The following is a 17,903-nucleotide window of genomic DNA, read 5'->3' as shown; positions in this document are numbered from 1 at the left end:
AGCAATTGCTAATTACAGCAACCAAAATGATTAAAGTGTTTAAAGCTAGCAGTTGCCTCCAAAAATCCAACCATTATTATTCTAATCTGCCCTCTGCATGGCTCAGAAGATTACCTACTTAAATAACAAATGTTATTAACACTGTATATTTTGTTAACCAGTCCAATAGGCTTTAGCACTCTGTGGCCTCCTCCAGACCTATTTCTGTTGCAAATTCAGACAGAATCCACAGATTAAATTTGTGAATTCTAATGCAGAAAGCCACAGGGAAAACAACCAAGGAACTACTGCATCACCCCAATCCTCAAAGAATACCTTGCTGCTTCAGTTCTGATCCAGAGACAAAGCAGGGCAAAATGAGATAGTCTTTTTCTCTAAGGACCTAACTATGCTGGTCAGCAAATTCCATAGCAGTTTCCATTATTATCAGCAGTAGTAGTATTACCGCACCATCTAGGAGTCCTACTCTTGGACCAGATTGTTCTAGGTGCTGTACAAACAAAGACAAGAAAGACTGTCCCTGCCCTAAGGGGCTAACAATCTAACTTTAATTCAAGAGACAACAGATGTAGCCCAACAGTTTGTCTGTTTTACCAACAGATGCTGGTCCAATAAAAGATATTACCTAATCCACCTTGTCTCACAGACAGATGGGGAAGTATAAGTAAACAATCAGACAATACTGGTCAGCATGATACACATTTGTCTCTGGAATCTGAAGATAAACATTGAGATAGCTTTGCAAATATGTATGGAGCATGCCCAAGCATGTTGGACAGCATGGGAAAAAAGCATGAAGGTATTTGACTGAAGATGTAACAAATGGAGAGTGGAGATTGGCATCCCTGGATCAGAGGGGAGAATCCTGTATAGTGAATGAGAGATGATAGGTCGGGTGGGAATTGACTGTGAAAGGCCTTGAAAATTAATACAAACAGCTTATGTTTGATGTGACAGAGAAATGGGAGCCAGTGGAGGGATTTAAAGAGAGGGGTAACAGGATCAAAACGACTGGTTAGGAAAATTATCTTTACAATGGCATTCTAAAATAATATGAGGGGAGCAAGATTGCATTTGTCAAGGCTAGAGAGAAGGATGCAGCAGTAAACAAGATGCAAGATGAGAGCCGTATCTTAGACATGTTACATAGAAAGAATTGGCAAGCTATTGATATAGCCTGGATGTGAGGACCTGGAAAGAGGTCTGAGTCAAAAATGGAGCACTACAGACCTACCAATACACATTTTTCCTCACAGATGAGGAATATACAGGGGTAAGCAACATCTAAAGCAGGGGTGGGCAAATTTTTTGGCCTGAGGGCCACATCGGGGTTCCGAAACTGTATGGAGGGCCGGGTAGGGAAGGCTGTGCCTCCCCAAACAGCCTGGTCCCCACCCCATATCCACCCCCTCCCACTTCCCGCCCCTGACTGCCCCCCTCAGAACCCCCAACCCATCCAACACCCCCCCCCCTCCTTACCATACCACTCAGAGCACCAGGACTGGCAGCCGTGCCGCCGTGCCAGAGCCAGACCTGCCGCCGTGCAGTCTAGAGCATTAGGGCAGGCTGGTGGCTCTCGCAGCCGTGCTGCCCAGCAGGAGCTCGCAGCCCCACCGCCCAGAGCGTTGGCGGCACGGCGAGCTGAGGCTGTGGGGGGAACACAGCAGGGGAGGGGCCAAGGGCTAGCCTCCCCAGCCGGGAGCTCAAGGGCCAGGCAGGAGGGTCTCGTGGGCCTGATGAGGCCCGCAGGCCGCAGTTTGCCCATCTCTGATCTGAAGTGACGTATATGATCATACTTTTCATATTGTAGGGGTAATTATTATTATTATTTGAATTATGCTATCACCCAGAGGATGCATCCCCCTTGTGCTATGTATTGTTCAAACACATAACAGGAGACGACCTTTGCTCAAAGAGCTTTTCTCACTCCCTACAACTAAATCCCAAGAAAGGGCATCTTGGATCTGTTTTGTACCTTGGAGATCTTCAGGAAGCGTTTATTAAATAACCATACAGTAGGTAATACCATAAAAGGTACATAGAAATTGTATTTAGGAGGATCCACCAAGAGTCATCATTACACAAAGGTTAGAATGGAGAGAACCTCTGTCAAATTATCTATATCTTAATAGAAATAATAGTTTCGCATTTAATTTAGTACTCTTCACTGGAGCATTCCAAAGCTGTTTGCAAACATTAAGCATACCCAGATATAATACAAGACTTCTTTCTCCAACAGCCATTGCAATCGTTCTGGCTAACCTGGAAAATACAGTTTTAAAACAACTTTATACCTGGACAGCTTTACAGAGGATGTGCAGGAGGCTTACAGTTAGTAAAAATAACACACAAACACATTCGAGTGTGCATATGTGTAGTCTAAACTACATTGCTAGATGCGTTAATCTTTTTCATAACTATTACCTCCCCCCAAAAAACTTCACAAAGACGGAGATATTACCAGGCTACAGAGTTTAATTTTTGTAAGGCCATAAAACACTAATAAGAGTTAGACCCCACAATATCTTCACTGTCCCTTTACCTACCTATGATCAGACTTCTGACTTTAAGACAATATTAATACAGTGGGTTGAACTGTGCTCCCCAGATAACCCCCATGAATCCCACTTACAGACAAAAGTTTAAATCTTCAGAATTGCTGAACTTTTTAAACATACATATTATTACACAAATATTTACAAAGCCACTTTCCTCAAAGTTGCTCAGGAAAGCTCCTTTTGTAAAACTGTAAAAACAATCTAAAATACAATACAAACAATATGAAACAATACTGAAACAGATGCTAGGCAGGAGGCAGCAATAATTGAAACTGAAGCCAGTGCTGATAAAATATTTTCAAAATTGTATTTCTACTGTTTAAAGCAAGGAAGCGTAGACTGAAATGAATGCGGTGCTCCCATGCTCCTGCCCCAAAGTCCTTATGATAAGTGACAAGGCACCATACCTTACAACCTAAAATGCAGCAGTTCATTCCCTTAGTGCAAGGGATGTCAAAGAGATATGCACCATCAGAAAGAAGGCCTCAAACCAGCCAGGATTATGGGCTTTAAAAGTAATTATTGTATAAGACTTTAAGTTCAATAGTTCTACAATATTCTTTTAGCAACTTTTTAATAATAGTGTTTGATTTAAAAGACCTGATTGTTCACCATCTTCTAATTCAGGGCGGTCACTTCTGATCCCAGATCTTACCATTAGTTTTTGATACCACCTTTGACATATCTCTCTCATTAAAGGGCTACAGACCATTTTGTCAGAACAGAAATTATACCAACTACTATACAAGATCTGGAAAAGACATCTAGTGGCTAGGTTTTAAAATTTCTCAAGGTTCATTTAAAAAAATATCACAAAAGATTAAATAAAAGAGTAACACCTGTAGTTGAGTTTTCTACAGCATATCCTCACTGACAATTGCTGTAGTTATAAGAGAAACTGGCGAGATCAAGAACATAACACCAAGCATCTTAGTGGGTCATTAAACATATCTAGCAGTCAGTAGAAGTAGAGATGACTTTTTGAAAACATGAAGTTTCAACAAACACACAAAGAAATATTTTCAGGAAACCTGAATGACTTCCAAGTTAGTTTTACATCTTCATCTTCTACCACTGACACTCCCAACTGCTTGAAAATTAGCAGTACTTTTTCTTGATATAGACAAGGAATTACCAGTGATTAAAAGTTTTAGCAATTTCTACAACAGCTGTGCCAATTTCTACCTTTCTTTGCAAATCAGGAGCTGATCAGACTAGTGGTTATACTGTACTGCAACAAGTTGACAGTGCTAAGTTAATAGATGGTTTTTGCCTTCAGCACTTTAGATGGTGGATGGGTACAGTAAATAAAGCTTCTCTTTGTACAGCGTTTATGACAGGAAACACAGGGAGCATGCGCAACAGTTCCCTTCACACTCCCAATTGTGATGAAAATCTGACACACACAGGAAATATACGGCAGGGGGGAATTCCTGTATTGTCTCAAATTTCAGTATCCCAGTTAGCATGTACTATTAAAGGGCAGTGGTCACATCAAATTCAGCACCGCCTTAATCATATATAATGCTCACGTTCTCAAAGTCCATTATTTTGTCTCAAAGTCCATTATATGTAAATATGCAACACAAACCAGAATACAGTAATGTTCAGTACAGAAACTATTTGATGAGCTTTAAGAGAACAGAGCTAACAGGATTTGCTTTACTGATGACTGAGAAAGCAACTTACTGGAGGCGTTTATTCAGAGGCAGACTGGACATTCTCCATATTTATGTTCAGGGACTTGAGTATGCTTTAATTGACATGGCAGAGATGAGGTAGGAAGAAAAGTTAGACCAGAATATAAATGCACTGCAGTGCATCAGCACAGCAGCATTTATGGATAAATGACTGCTCAAAACAGTCATATGCAGCAACACTTGTTTTTTAATACAAGTAATTAAAAGAAGCCTTTGTAATTAATAATCTACACAGAAAATCCATCACTCAGTAAAAATGACAGAGCAAAGATATGCTACAATACTGATCAGCTATCCTTTAGACTCCTGGGTGAATCCTGATCTCGCCGACATCTGTGCAAGTTAGCAGTAACCTCACTAAAACAGTGGAATTAAATTGCTGTAAAACTGAGAGCAGAATCATGCTTTATACACACAATAAGAGACTATAAACCAGACATCCTGGAAAGGGAACAGCAAAGCAAGGTATAGACAGACCTAACTTTGTAGAGACTTTAGGCAGCACTGAAGGCTGAATCTCAAGGAAACTTGCATTCAGAATTCCTAGTAAACACACAGCAGGGAATGTCATTCTAGACAGATAAACTAAGCATGTGGATAAGGGAATCTTCCCAGAGTGTAAAAAAAAAAAAATAAATAAAAAGAAAAAAGAAAAACTTAAGCAATGTTATACAATTTGTACCAAATGTTGCCCTCCAGTGTCTGCAGCTCCTATCAACTTCAACAAAACTCACACTGAGCATTTAAGTACAGAACTGGGGTCAAATACAGTAGCTAAAGAGGAATAATTGAAAGAGAGTAGGAAAGAGCCATCATAATTGTTCGCTAAAATTCTCTGGATACTGATTAATATTTCTGTCCAATATTTAGTGCTTCACCTTCCTTTAAACTAGAACAGCAAGCACTGATAAGCAGACTGACTCCTACAGTTCAAGTTTAATTTGAGTTCCATCAGTACAGAAACAAGATTTGATAGAATATCCAACAAAACCCTTTGTAACTTCTGCTTAAATTGGTTTTATATTTCTACAACAATACTCCTCAGTGATTCACAGCAGATCTTTTAATACATCTGGCATGCACATGAAGACGACTTGTGCAGCAACAGTAAACCCACATCACAAAAGACCACTGGGTGAAGACAGTGGCTCTCTTTATGATGATATCAATAGATATAGTACATAAAATACAGGCCAGAAAATATGGAAAGCACAAGATATGTGAAACAGTAAGTAATTCTAAAAAAATTCCTATTTTCAAGAGTATACTTGGCTTTTACTACATTCATACAGACAGAAGCAAAAGTGAACATAAACCAGTCACAACACTGTGTAGAAGAAACAAAGTAAACACAGGCTAATGTCATAAGCATCACACTAACATACGTTTAATCCTACAATGCTACACATTTGGAGTATATCAACATGACTGCAGCAACATTCTACACAGTTGTGAGATTTAAAAATTATGAGTCAACAGTACTGTAATTCAAGGCTTCAGCTTTATCAATTTACCACTCGCTGAATATTCAATTAGCACAGGTCTGCTATTGGAAATTGAAGTAAAAAGAAAAGGAGTACTTGTGGCACCTTAGAGACTAACCAATTTATTTGAGCATGAGCTTTCGTGAGCTACAGCTCACTTCGTTGGATGCATCCGATGAAGTGAGCTGTAGCTCACGAAAGCTCATGCACAAATAAATTGGTTAGTCTCTAAGGTGCCATAAGTACTCCTTTTCTTTTTGCGAATACAGACTAACATGGCTGTTACTCTGAAACCTGGAAATTGAAGTGTTATTATTCCAGATAAACATTTAGATTATCTGAAGTCAGCTAACAGTTATACCTTGTCTGACATCCTGTCATGAAACCCGAAAAAGGAGTTATATTTACATTCACAAGTGATAAGTTTAACATGATTATACAGTAGTAGTGGTAGTGATTGCAGCAGCAGCGATCTATTCTTATTTATATTACAATAGTGCCTAGAGGCCCAACTGAGATTGAGGACCCGTTTTTCTAAGCTCTGTAAGAACATAAAGAAAAGGAGTACTTGTGGCACCTTAGAGACTAACCAATTTATTTGAGCATGAGCTTTCGTGAGCTACAGCTCACTTCATCGGATGCATACTGTGGATACACAGAGACCATGAAACAATACCTCCTCCCACCCCACTCTCCTGCTGGTAATAGCTTATCTAAAGTGATCATCAAGTTGGGCCATTTCCAGCACAAATCCAGGTTTTCTCACCCTCCGCCCCCCCCCACACAAACTCACTCTCCTGCTGGTAATAGCCCATCCAAAGTGACCACTCTCCCTACAATGTGCATGATAATCAAGGTGGGCCATTTCCAGGTTCTCTCACCCCACCACCACCCCCATACACACACAAACTCACTCTCCTGCTGGTAATAGCTCATCCAAGTCACTTTGGATGAGCTATTACCAGCAGGAGAGTGAGTTTGTGTGTGTGGTTTTTGGACGGGGGTGGGGGGGGTGAGAAAACCTGGATTTGTGCTGGAAATGGCCCACCTTGATTATCATACACATTTTAAAGAGAGTGGTCACTTTGGATGGGCTATTACCAGGAGAGTGAGTTTGGGGAGGGGGGGGGGGCGGAGGGTGAGAAAATCTGAATTTGTGCTGGAAATGGCCCAACTTGATGATCACTTTAGATAAGCTATTACCAGCAGGAGAGTGGGGTGGGAGGAGGTATTGTTTCATGGTCTCTGTGTGTATATAATGTCTTCTGCAGCTTCCACAGTATGCATTCGATGAAGTGAGCTGTAGCTCACGAAAGCTCATGCTCAAATAAATTGGTTAGTCTCTAAGGTGCCACAAGTACTCCTTTTCTTTTTGCGAATACAGACTAACACGGCTGTTACTCTGAAACCTGTAAGAACATAATGAATGAAAATATCTTGAGCCCAGGTTTAATTCTTATCTACCAGGGAGCTCCTCTTTATACACTTAAAATGAAGTGAAGGACAGAAGAGAAAGTCTCATATTCAGGGCTCCTTTGGGAAGTTCCCCACCATCACCTCTTTCCCCTCCCCCCCCCCACACGCTTAGTTTCAATTACTTTCCAAATGAGCCTTGCAGCAAAGGAGGCTCATGCAGCACAACCATGCATGGTCACTTCACAGCGGGACTTTCCCAATAGCAGTTGGAAATTCACTATCATCTCATGAGTCTAGTAGGTTTCAAACTGCCCTTAAGTAGACTTTAAGCTACATAAGTGTGTGGAAGTCTTCTACTTGCATGAACAGGAAAACATGGGAGTCCCATAAGCACCTGGTCAATGTAAGTTTCTGGGCAAGGTGTAAAGATACTAACAAAAATGAAGTCTCTCTTTGTATCCTAGCATTTATCAATAAAGAGTGTGTAGCGTTAGTGTTTGGAAAAAAACCAAGGGAATTAAATCCAAAAATATATACTAATTTAAATTATTAATAATCTTACACTACACTCAAGTCAAACAATGCAAAAGTTAAAGTTTTCTTAATAAGGTTAAGTTCCATCCATCATACATATGGATTTTTTTTATTACTAACCCAAATGTATATTTTAACATTCAGTGGGCCAAGTTCTGCCCTCCGATATGCACTCACACTTCAGTTCATTTGAAAAGGAGCTGAGCAGCTGCAGACCAAGGGTAAATGAAGGCTCCATGAGTACAAAAAGGGCAAGTTAAGGTTATTATGAGAACTTCAATTTTGTGTTTCTTGACGTGAGTGCTTTAGCATTCCATTAACTGTAATTTGTATTTAATATAATATGGTTGTATTATTATGTACAACTGTCTTACAATACTAAAGAAGCCACGTGTCGTTCCATTTTGTACAAAATGCTGCATGCCTCTTAAGAAAAGCTCATTCCTCTAAGAGAGAGCAGACATGGATTGTATACTCTTCAGGGCAGGGACCCTGGACTCAGTCCTCTGCTGAAAGAAGCATGAGCTCATCACATGAGGAGGAGAGGTACAGGTGGCCTTTCCACTTCCCCTAACCCTAGGCTGGCCAGGAACTGAAGCAGCCCATGGTGCACGTTAAAGTACTCTAAGGGATGCTGTAACTGGCTTGGAACTGCCCTCCCTCAGAAGCCATTATGTTGGCGAGGATCACAATGAACTCCAGCCCACAGAACAGCTCCGATATCGGGGCAGGAAGGGAAGAAGGAAGGGTCAGAAGCTCTGATGGCTGTACACCAGTTGAGGATTCCCCCATGGTGGGGAAAGCTTCAGCTGGCCATTTAGGAGAGATTTAAGGCCCCTTTGCACCACTCCAGTAGAACAGATGGACATTAGTGGGGCCAAAAGTCTGATGACTTGTCTTTTTACATGTTGAGAGCATGTAGGGCATTATTGGCATTATATAATGAACAATAGCTAAAAATGGAGTTACTCTCATGCAGGTTGTTTTGATGTACATGGTTATCCATAATTACTTACACTTTAACCATGTTGCTAACCAACTAGCAGTGCAGAACACTCAGGCATTTGAGATTTTTTTTAAACATTGCATATGGGTGTGGTTCTGTCAGTTTTATATTAAATAGAACTTAGCTCTGAAAGTGGCTCCACTGAAATCAATGGGACAGCTTATTAAATAAGGTACTACTTGATGTAAGGGTGACAGATGTCCCATACATAATGTCCACTCAATGGGATTCTGTTCTCTCATGGGGACATTCTGTGTATGGTAGAGTTAAACCTATCAATGTATTTTTGCCATTAATTATTTTTATAAACTTTCCTTCCTTGGAACTTTAACACTAACAATCATTTTTAAAAGACAGACTGACATGGACTTTGCTAAGAGATTTATAAAAAGAATATTAAAAATTGTTCAATAGGTCACCTTTGTGCCAAGGCCAAATATAGTGTTCTTTTAAACAGACGTTGCTGCGGGTGACAAGCCATTCCACCTGCTCCTCTCTCAGCTATCTGCGATGACATAGGTCCCTTCGTTGAGACCTTACCTTGGGTAGCCCAGCTTCCAGTTTCTCTTTAAATACGCATTAGGTTTGACTGAAAACGAGACACCTGACTTTCCGGGGGACAAGATGGTGCACACAATATGGCAGAGAACATGCACACACTGATTTAGATCTTACAGGCAACCATGTAATGAAAATACTAAAGAGAAATTACATAAAACAATTAGATTTTAAAATCCTGAAAAGAATCCCAATTTGTTTTTATACCATATGATCCACAGCAGCTTTACGAATAAGAAGTGAAATATGAATCACTCTCTTTCCATATACCAAAAAGGCAGTAAAGACAGATTATGGACTATTTTTTTTACATGGCAAGAAAACTACTGATACGCAATTTGAGAGAGACGGGGAGCACCTGAAGCTATGTTTTTCCTCTCTACAACCTAAACAACCAGACTATTTTTAAAAAATTACATATAATTCATTCCCAAGGTAACATTTTGTAGGCAAGGTTTCAGCCAGGAGCTATGCTTTTATGCCAAGCCCAAAACAGGGATGAATGACTAGAAACAGCAGCAGAGTCTTAAATACTAGCTGCGCTACTGAGGTAAGAAGCTTTTCCTCATGTGGATAAGCGAGACTGAACTTTTGCAGTCCCCTTAACAGATGTATGAGTCTTGAGGTTCCCTTTCAAGTTGTATTCTTTTTTTAATCAAGACACTGAGGTCTCTTGTGGACATATGGAGTATTGCCATAATAGACAATATTTTTTCTTGTAAATGTGCTGGGTTCTTCTGACCTCATGTCATCCTGACAAAAAGTTACCTTCTGTCTATTCCTGTAAAATGATCAAAAAGCAGGATTTCTGCCTTGACTCCCAGATCAAAACACCAAACTCGGTTGGAATATTGTGTTACTTGCAGTTTAGTACTCTGTTTCTCGCTCCATCCCATCTAAGATTGAGGCTCTGTCTAGAGCAGTGGTTCTTCAAAGCCGGTTTGCCGCTTGTTCAGGGAAAGCCCCTGGCGGGCAGGGCCAGTTTATTTACCTGCCGCGTCCACAGGTTCGGCCGATCACAGCTCCCACTGGCCGCGGTTCACCGCTCCAGGCCAGTGGGGGCTGCGGGAAGTGGTGCGAGCTGAGGGATATGCTGTCCACTCTTCCCGCATCCCCCATTGGCCTGGAGCTGCGAACCGCGGCCAGTGGGAGCAGCAATCGGCCGAACCTGCAGACGTGGCAGGTAAACACACTGGCCCAGCCCGCCAGGGGCTTTCCCTGAACAAGCAGCAGACCGGCTTTGAGAACCACTGGTCTAGAGAAGCAGAGGCAACAGAGATGGGGCAGACATGTGTATTTGATTAAAAAATAATAAAATACTTGGTTTGGAGTGTTTTTGCAGTGCGAACATGCCACTGATACCACAGCTGTCATAGGCCTATCATCCAGCTTCCCAAGAATTAGCTTCACTTTTCAAACAATCACTGTACGGACACATTGTGTGGGAAGAGGGGAGAAATACAAATCATTTTTAATCATTGATTATTTTAATATTTTAAACACACTCAAGACTTCTGCAGCATCTGTCTGCAAATAATGTTAAGAATGATATTGAATTTCCTGAACACTGGGAAATTCAGGATGAAGAATAGTTTCACAAATTAAGTCCCCTTACAAAATAAGTGTCGGGCACATTTATTTTAATAAACTTTTTCACCTGCTGTTTAATTGTGTTCTCAGAGAAAGCAAAGCTTTCAAAGTTATCTGATGGCCAAAGATGACAAATGCTGGTCCGTTTCCTGCATGAATAAAGTTATTCTAAGTGGAATAAAAATGCTAAATGACCATTGTCAGAATCATATTTTCTAGCCTAAGAAAGCAGTTAGTAGCATGTTGTCTCAGAAGAACTTCTGAACTCAAAGTAAATGCGGGATAGAGATTTAGTAAAAAAAACATATTTTTCTGTCTGTCTGTCTTTTAAAGGGGAACCATAGCTTGAAATCTAATCAGTTAAAAATACATTTAACCTGCCCCTGAATCCCACTGCCCTTTTTTGGGGGGAATGGGGGGGAAGCTTTAAAAATCACATTTCTCTGTCCCGTTACTGGGTGCAAGGCCCACACAAACATAAGGTGACACTAAGCTCCCAGTCCTGCAAGGTGCTTCACACAGGCGAACACCTCTGCTTCCATGAGCATCATAATACAGGACTGAGGCCTCACTGGCTACCTAGGAGCACAGTGAAAATGAGCGTCCACAAAAGATGTCAAATACACAAAGTAAAAAACAAAACAAAGCAGTTCTCTTTGTCTTGGGTATTACTACTATAGTAAATATAAGTGTTTCAACAAAAGTGATATATTTCAGTTGCCCTTTACGTAGACGCAAAAAAGGTTAGTCATGACATGAAGCACAGCATCCTCACTTGAGTCAATTGGTCCAAATCTTTTACATACAGAATTCAAAGGATTCAAAAAACAAACAAAAAAATGTTTCTAAAATGTCTGCCCTGGATAACATTATGAAGAAGTTGCTTTCCCCGAAGTTAGCTATATAAGAATGCCCACTGGGGTTTCACAAAACTGGGAAACAGCAATCTAACCATGAAAAAAATATGATCTTACCAGCTGATCACATAGAGGGGTCACCAGAAACCTTAGGGAGCAGAAGAGGGAAGACACAAAGGCTAATACCCTTCTTTCTGAAAACATTTCAAAATGTTCTTTCAAAACATTTTCAAAACATTTCATACAATTTAAGAAAACACTAATTTGCAGGCTAACTACAAATCAAACAGGGCAGCAATCAAAACACCTACCATGTTCCACGAAGACATTGCAATGTGGGCCTCCATGCCTAGATGATTCTTTCTTCCCTGCTCCTTTGATAAAGTGCAGGGCAGGCAGACTTGGCCTCCTCTGGTCCCCAAGAACTTTTCCAGGCTGCTGCCCCATAAAGTAACAATAGGCAATCTTTCCCAGGACAAGAAGGGTGTGGAGACGGAGATCCCTGATCTTCCAGGTTGGCAGAGAATTTGGAAGTAAAATAATATTTTAGATGTGTGCGTTTGTTGCGTTTACTGCATCAGCAAACTGATCACTTTAAGCAGAGAGTTCAGTCAGGTGCACAGATTCTTTCCACTCTTTAAAAACTGCAACAAGACTCTTCAGGTGGCTTTATGCAAAGCTGAGAGTTATAAGATGTTCCACTTACTTAGTAGCTACAAGTGTTACCAAAGTTTCAAGTTCTTGTCTGTAATGAGTCTTCCACTGAGTAAGTGGGAACTAGTTCATCTTACCAATAAGAAAACCACATATAGGGTCACCCAGGCAGGAAATAGTTATTCCCATTGCAATCAATGTCAGGGTTTCTTTTTTTCTCCTTTTCTTTTGCATAGCACTTAGTTAATAAAGGCCAAAAAGCCAGCGATTTGGCTTCAAGTATTAGTAAAGTCAGAGAGAGTCAAGTGTGTTAGAGTCATTTTAGATTTCCAAATAAACAAGGTGCAGACAGTTCAAAGTCTTTGGGGATCCATAATGACTTTGGAGTGAGGGGGATGTTTCAGTGGTGGAACTTGCAGTCATCCAAGCCCAACAGATTTGCCTTCTCTGATAACAGGTTTTCTGCCACTCTTACCATTGCTACCTCTCTGATGCTCTGGGTAAAGTGAAGCAAGTGATTGGGCACTTCAGGATCATTTTGGAGCAGAAGCAATAACAATCATCAAGATATGATGGGTAACGAATTACCCATCTGCACCAGCTTGCTGCTTATAAGGCAGAGAAGCCAAACCTGACTTGTTCCTTATTGCTCATGAAGGATATAGATGCCACTCTACTCAGGTCATTCGATGCTGGTGGCAGGAAAGAGGCGTTAGTCCAGTGATGCTCTCCAGGAGGAAGGTTTCTGCACAGCAGCCAGAAAAGGTCAAGCTGGGGTGACGGGGCTGGCTTCATCCCAATTGGAGAGCGTAACACTTTGAAAGGCCAGCTTGGTGAGTTATAGCAAGGCTATGGCTTCTGATCATCCCAAAGCTTGACAAGGGAGTTAGAGAGGCCAAGAACCCTAATCCCCACATGCCCTGAATGCTCCCAGGGGCCAGAATAATGGCGGCGGGGGGGGGGGGGAAGACACGACTGCAGTATGACAAGGGGGAAGGGTGTCAAACCCCAGTCTCGGGTGGGGAGAGGAAACAAAGAGGATGAAGCTCAGCGCTGGTGGGGGGGAGAGGGGAGATCAAACGCCCCAAAGGGGGGGGGGGGCAAGGCCTAGTCTGAGGAGGGAGGAAGCCCCTTGGGGCGGAGGGCAGGGAAGGGATTAAGCCCCAGCCTGGGGGGAGGGGACCCCAGAGGGACGGGACGGGGCAGGGCTGCCGTCTGAGAGGAGCGGGGGCAGTGACGGGCTAAGGGGCCGGGGCTGGGGCCCCCCGGGGGCGGCTGCGAGTTCCCGGCTCCCCCCCGCCCCGGCCAGTCACATCCCCGCCCTGCCTCCGGCCAGCCGCCGCCTCTGCCTCCGGCCGCCTCGCCGCCGCGGGGCTCGCACCGGCACCGGCACCGGGCGGGGGGGTCCGCTGCCGGCTCGCTCAGGGCGAGAGGAGCCCGCGGCACACGGCGGCCATGACAGGAGCCTGCTGGCGCCCGAGCGAGGCTGCGAGGGGCGGGGCACGCAGCGGGCGGGGGCGGGGCAGGGGGCGGGGCGAAGGACGGGGGAGAAAAGTGGGGAAGGGGAGGAGAAGTGGGGGGAGGGGTCAGAGGAGATAGGGGGGAACTGTACCCAATTGTCTGACAGTCCCACCGCAGCTTGGGGGGGGGGGGAGTCTCTAGTGGGAGTGACCCCCCCCCCACATAGCCCTTACCACTCCTATGTGACCTGGAGCAAGTCAAGTCAGTTACACTATCCCCTGCCTCTGTTTCCCCACCTGTAGAATAGGGATAATACCTCTTCCTTCCGTCCCCCGTTCGGCCGGCTGGGGGGATTAGATTGTAAAATGTGTGGGGCAAGGGCGGGCTTTTGCTACGTGCTCACACAGCGCCCAGCACGCTGGTGGGCTCCTGCTTGCCAGACACCTCCTCCCAGACCTGCTCTGAGCCGGCCTCTCTGGCACTGTACTTCCCAGGGTGGGGGCCCTGGAAGAGAGTCCTTTACCACATTGGGGGATGTGCCCACGGAGATATTGGCAGCATTTCCAAGTCTTGTGGCCTGATCCTGCCAGGTGCACCCAGCAGTTGTTGTTCTCAGAGAGTACTTGGCACTGCACAGGATCAGGCCCACTGAGAGGGCATGCCCACAATTAACCTAATTACATAAGCAGTAATGATCATTTATTTTCATTGGTGCCCACTGTTCTTTATGTCTACTCACTCAATGCTGTTCCTGTCTGCTCCTCCCAGCAACTCCACTCCTCCTGCTAATGCTCGCTCAGACTGCTCCCCAAGCTGGATCTCTCACCTGACCCCTTGTACACCCTGGCTCACTACTCTCTCAAAGGACTTGTCTACATGGGGAAATTGACCAGAATAACTATTGCAGAATAAACTATTCCAGAAGAACTCCCCATGTGAACGCTGTTATGCTGGAAAAAGACTGCCTTCTTCTCATTTAGCATAATCCATTTTCAAAGTGGATTAAGCTAAACCAGGAAAAGGACTCTTGTATTTCAAGGAAAAGAGCATCCATACAGGGAATTATTCCAGAATAGCTATCATGCTTTAAATTCACCCTCTACTTTATTCTGGGACAACTTCCCTGTGAAGACAGTGATGGATCCTCTTCTCACAAAAGCTTGGATTTTCAATTGTGCCTAAGGAAGTTAGGTACCCAATTTTAATGGGAGTTTGGCACCTAACAGCCTAAGACTCCTTTGAAAATCCCAGCCTAGGCTCATCTCCCTCTCAGTGCAAGTTATGGGGAAGGGCAGGAATCAAAAGCAGCCTACTCAGATAAGGGAACATGTCAGTTCAGGAATTGAATAAAGAGACTATGTGAACCCCAGAAATGCCCTTTGCAACTTGCCTTCAGGGTTTAGTTGTGGGTTTGCTGCACTAGCAGGAATTGCATAGACCACTGGAGACCTCTAGTGGCCATTTAGAAAAAATATCAGATTCCATTTCTTAGAACACATGAAAGGAAATAGCCCCTTACCTGTGCTGATGCTTCTGTTCAGAGGCCCCCGCCCAGCAGGACCAGTAAGTGTTAGTTACTTGGCTTCACAGTAATTGATATGTTCACACACCTTCACCTGTTTGACACGTCCAAGGAATCTAACTAAGAGCTGGAAACTTCCTCTGCTAAAACCAAAAGGAAACAAAAAGCTCAGATCTGAAACAGATGGGCTGGATTTTTAACTAACTTCTCACCCATCTCTGGCTGCAGATCCATGTGTATCGACCCGTGTGACCTACGTAGACATGTGAGAGGAGATGGGGCTGGTGAAAGACAAACTGGGGCATGGAAGGCGGTCTTATCAGAGAAGCCCCCTACAGGCAAAGACACTGCACATTTTCTGTTAGATAGATAGATGCCCTTCCTTGTTCTTCCTCTGAAAGTTGAGCCTGACCATGGGCCATTTTGATTAGAGATCCACTCAAGAAGAGGCACCACAGGCTCCTTTCTTCCTCCATTCCTGAACCTGAACCTGCTGGTGACAAGAGGAGGTCCCATGGTTACAGTAGAGCGCTGGGAGGAAAGATAGCCCCAGGTCTAAATCCAAGCCAAGCAACTCAGTCTCCACTGGCACTAATCTCATTTGGAAATTGGTTTCTCTCACATCTTTCAACCATATTAGCTAAACTACTTTCAAGAAAGATTTAAGCCCATCTGCACTCCCCCTTCCTCCAAGAACTATTACAGGGTTATAGTGTGCCAGAGGCTGCCAGAGGTCCAGAAATATGGCAATATTTTAAATTCACATAGCAATTTCCAATCAAGCCATTTCTGGATGACAGCTGACAAAACCCTCCTGGGAGGCAGCGAAGAGCAGTAATTTCATCCCTCAGCCCACTTTTAAACCAGGTTAAGGTGCTGAACGTGGTTTAAAGGCAGAGAGAGTAGTTAAGGATACAGGGTAGAATGTGGGTAATTCACCTGGCCGCCTTTTGCCCGAGTCAATCCCCTTGGAAAGCAGGAACCATTGCTGAATACTGTCTTGCTACTTATATTGCTCCACACCCAATAGCATTTAAAAGCTACATACTAAAGCTGGGCAAAAATCCCCAAACTCCCCCTTTCCAGCAACAAACAAAATCTTGACTCAGTGACTTGGGTAAAAGAACATAATCTGCTATCATACAAGGAAAATAAATGCTGCTAACCAATTCTAACACGTACAGGGTAACGGTGAAAGGACACCCCTGTGGTTAAGTCTTCTTGGGTTGTTTTCCTCCATGAATACTTGAATGGCAGAGGTGCCTGCATCATTCACAGGCTCCAGCTTTTAAGGAGAAAAGGAGTACTTGTGGCACCTTAGAGACAAAGAAATTTATTTGAGCATAAAATGAATTTGTTAGTCTCGAAGGTACCACAAGTACTCCTTTTCTTTTTGCGAATACAGACTAACACAGCTGCTACTCTGAAACCAGCTTTTAAGGAGGTAATCTATCCAGACTTTTCCTCCCAACTTGATGATGTGTTTGTCACAGTGTTTAGTAGGAAATGTTCTCAAACCTCAGATGCAGATCACAGCTCTGGTCACTAAAGGTTCCTGGGCCTTGCTGCGTGGAATGCATTACATGGAACATGCAAAATACTCATTTAACAGCTGGAAGATGCAATATATAAAGCTTAGTGCCAGGCTGAAATTCTGAAAACTTGAGTGGAAACTGCCACCTAGTGCTTAGTCAAAGGCAACTGCAGGGGGCAACACGAAGGAGATGGAAGGCAAATTGAGGCATATATCTGCTTCCCATGGAAAGTCTTGGAGCAAAGGCTCCTGCAGCAAAGGGCTGAGCTGAGGATTTTCAATATCAGTATTAGATTAAACCACAAACAGGACAAGTTTCTTGGTTCTATCAATGGACCCATCACAGCCAGAATCTCCAAGCACTTTACAAGCCAATTAATTCAGTCTCTGACCTCCCTTATAAAACAGGCATCATCCCCACTTTACAGACAGAGAAACCTGAGGCACAGAGGAATGGCAGACAGTGGTCGAGCAGGAACCAGAAATGCGAGTTGTGACTCAACATACCCTGCTCTACCCACTAACCTCACACTCTCCTGAGGATCCCAGGGAGGACCCATATTTTAAGGGGTGAGGAGTCCTCCTTAGGACGGCCCGGATGGTCCTGACCTAATTCCCCAGGGATCTTTCAGGAAAGCAACTATTGTATAGGAACCACTGGAAGCAAGGCCACTCTGAACTGGGGCGACCGGACAGCAAGTATGAAAAATCAGGACGGGGGTAGGGGATAATAGGCACCTATATATCACAAAGCCCCAAATATCAGGACTGTCCCTATAAAATCGGGACATCTGGTCACCCTACACTGAGCACACGAACACCACACAGGAGCACCATGCAGGGCAAGATGTCCCATGCAGGGAGGCTGGCAACGTCTTGATGGAGAGTGGGTGCGGAGGAGAGGGACAGATAGCTAGCAATAGCTTAGCAAGGGATGCTTCAGCCACTTCTGCACAGGCAGGATGAAGAGATGGGACCCAGCAGGGTATAGTGCAGCCACTGACGTCCTTGTACAGGAAGGACTTGACC

General features: G+C 43.6%; 1 protein-coding gene across 2 annotated transcripts in view; it reads right to left on the bottom strand.

Annotated features, from left to right (window-relative positions):
• The window catches only part of ABL1 (ABL proto-oncogene 1, non-receptor tyrosine kinase), a 120,022-nt gene extending 106,198 nt beyond the window's left edge, over window positions 1-13,824 (bottom strand). The window contains exon 1 of one of the 2 annotated variants that reach the window (XM_073314945.2): window positions 12,015-13,824. In XM_073314945.2, coding sequence (XP_073171046.1) covers window positions 12,015-12,150 — 136 coding nt within the window. In that variant the 5' untranslated portion in view covers window positions 12,151-13,824. The remainder of the gene's footprint in view (window positions 1-12,014) is intronic. The other variant, XM_073314948.2, reaches the window with a different exon arrangement.
• Window positions 13,825-17,903: the final 4,079 nt, after the last annotated feature.

This window comes from Lepidochelys kempii, chromosome 16, assembly GCF_965140285.1.
Source record: "Lepidochelys kempii isolate rLepKem1 chromosome 16, rLepKem1.hap1, whole genome shotgun sequence".
Lineage (NCBI taxonomy): Eukaryota > Metazoa > Chordata > Testudines > Cheloniidae > Lepidochelys > Lepidochelys kempii.
Note: the sequence above shows the minus strand (reverse complement) of the source record. Positions and strands in the feature narration are given on the sequence as shown.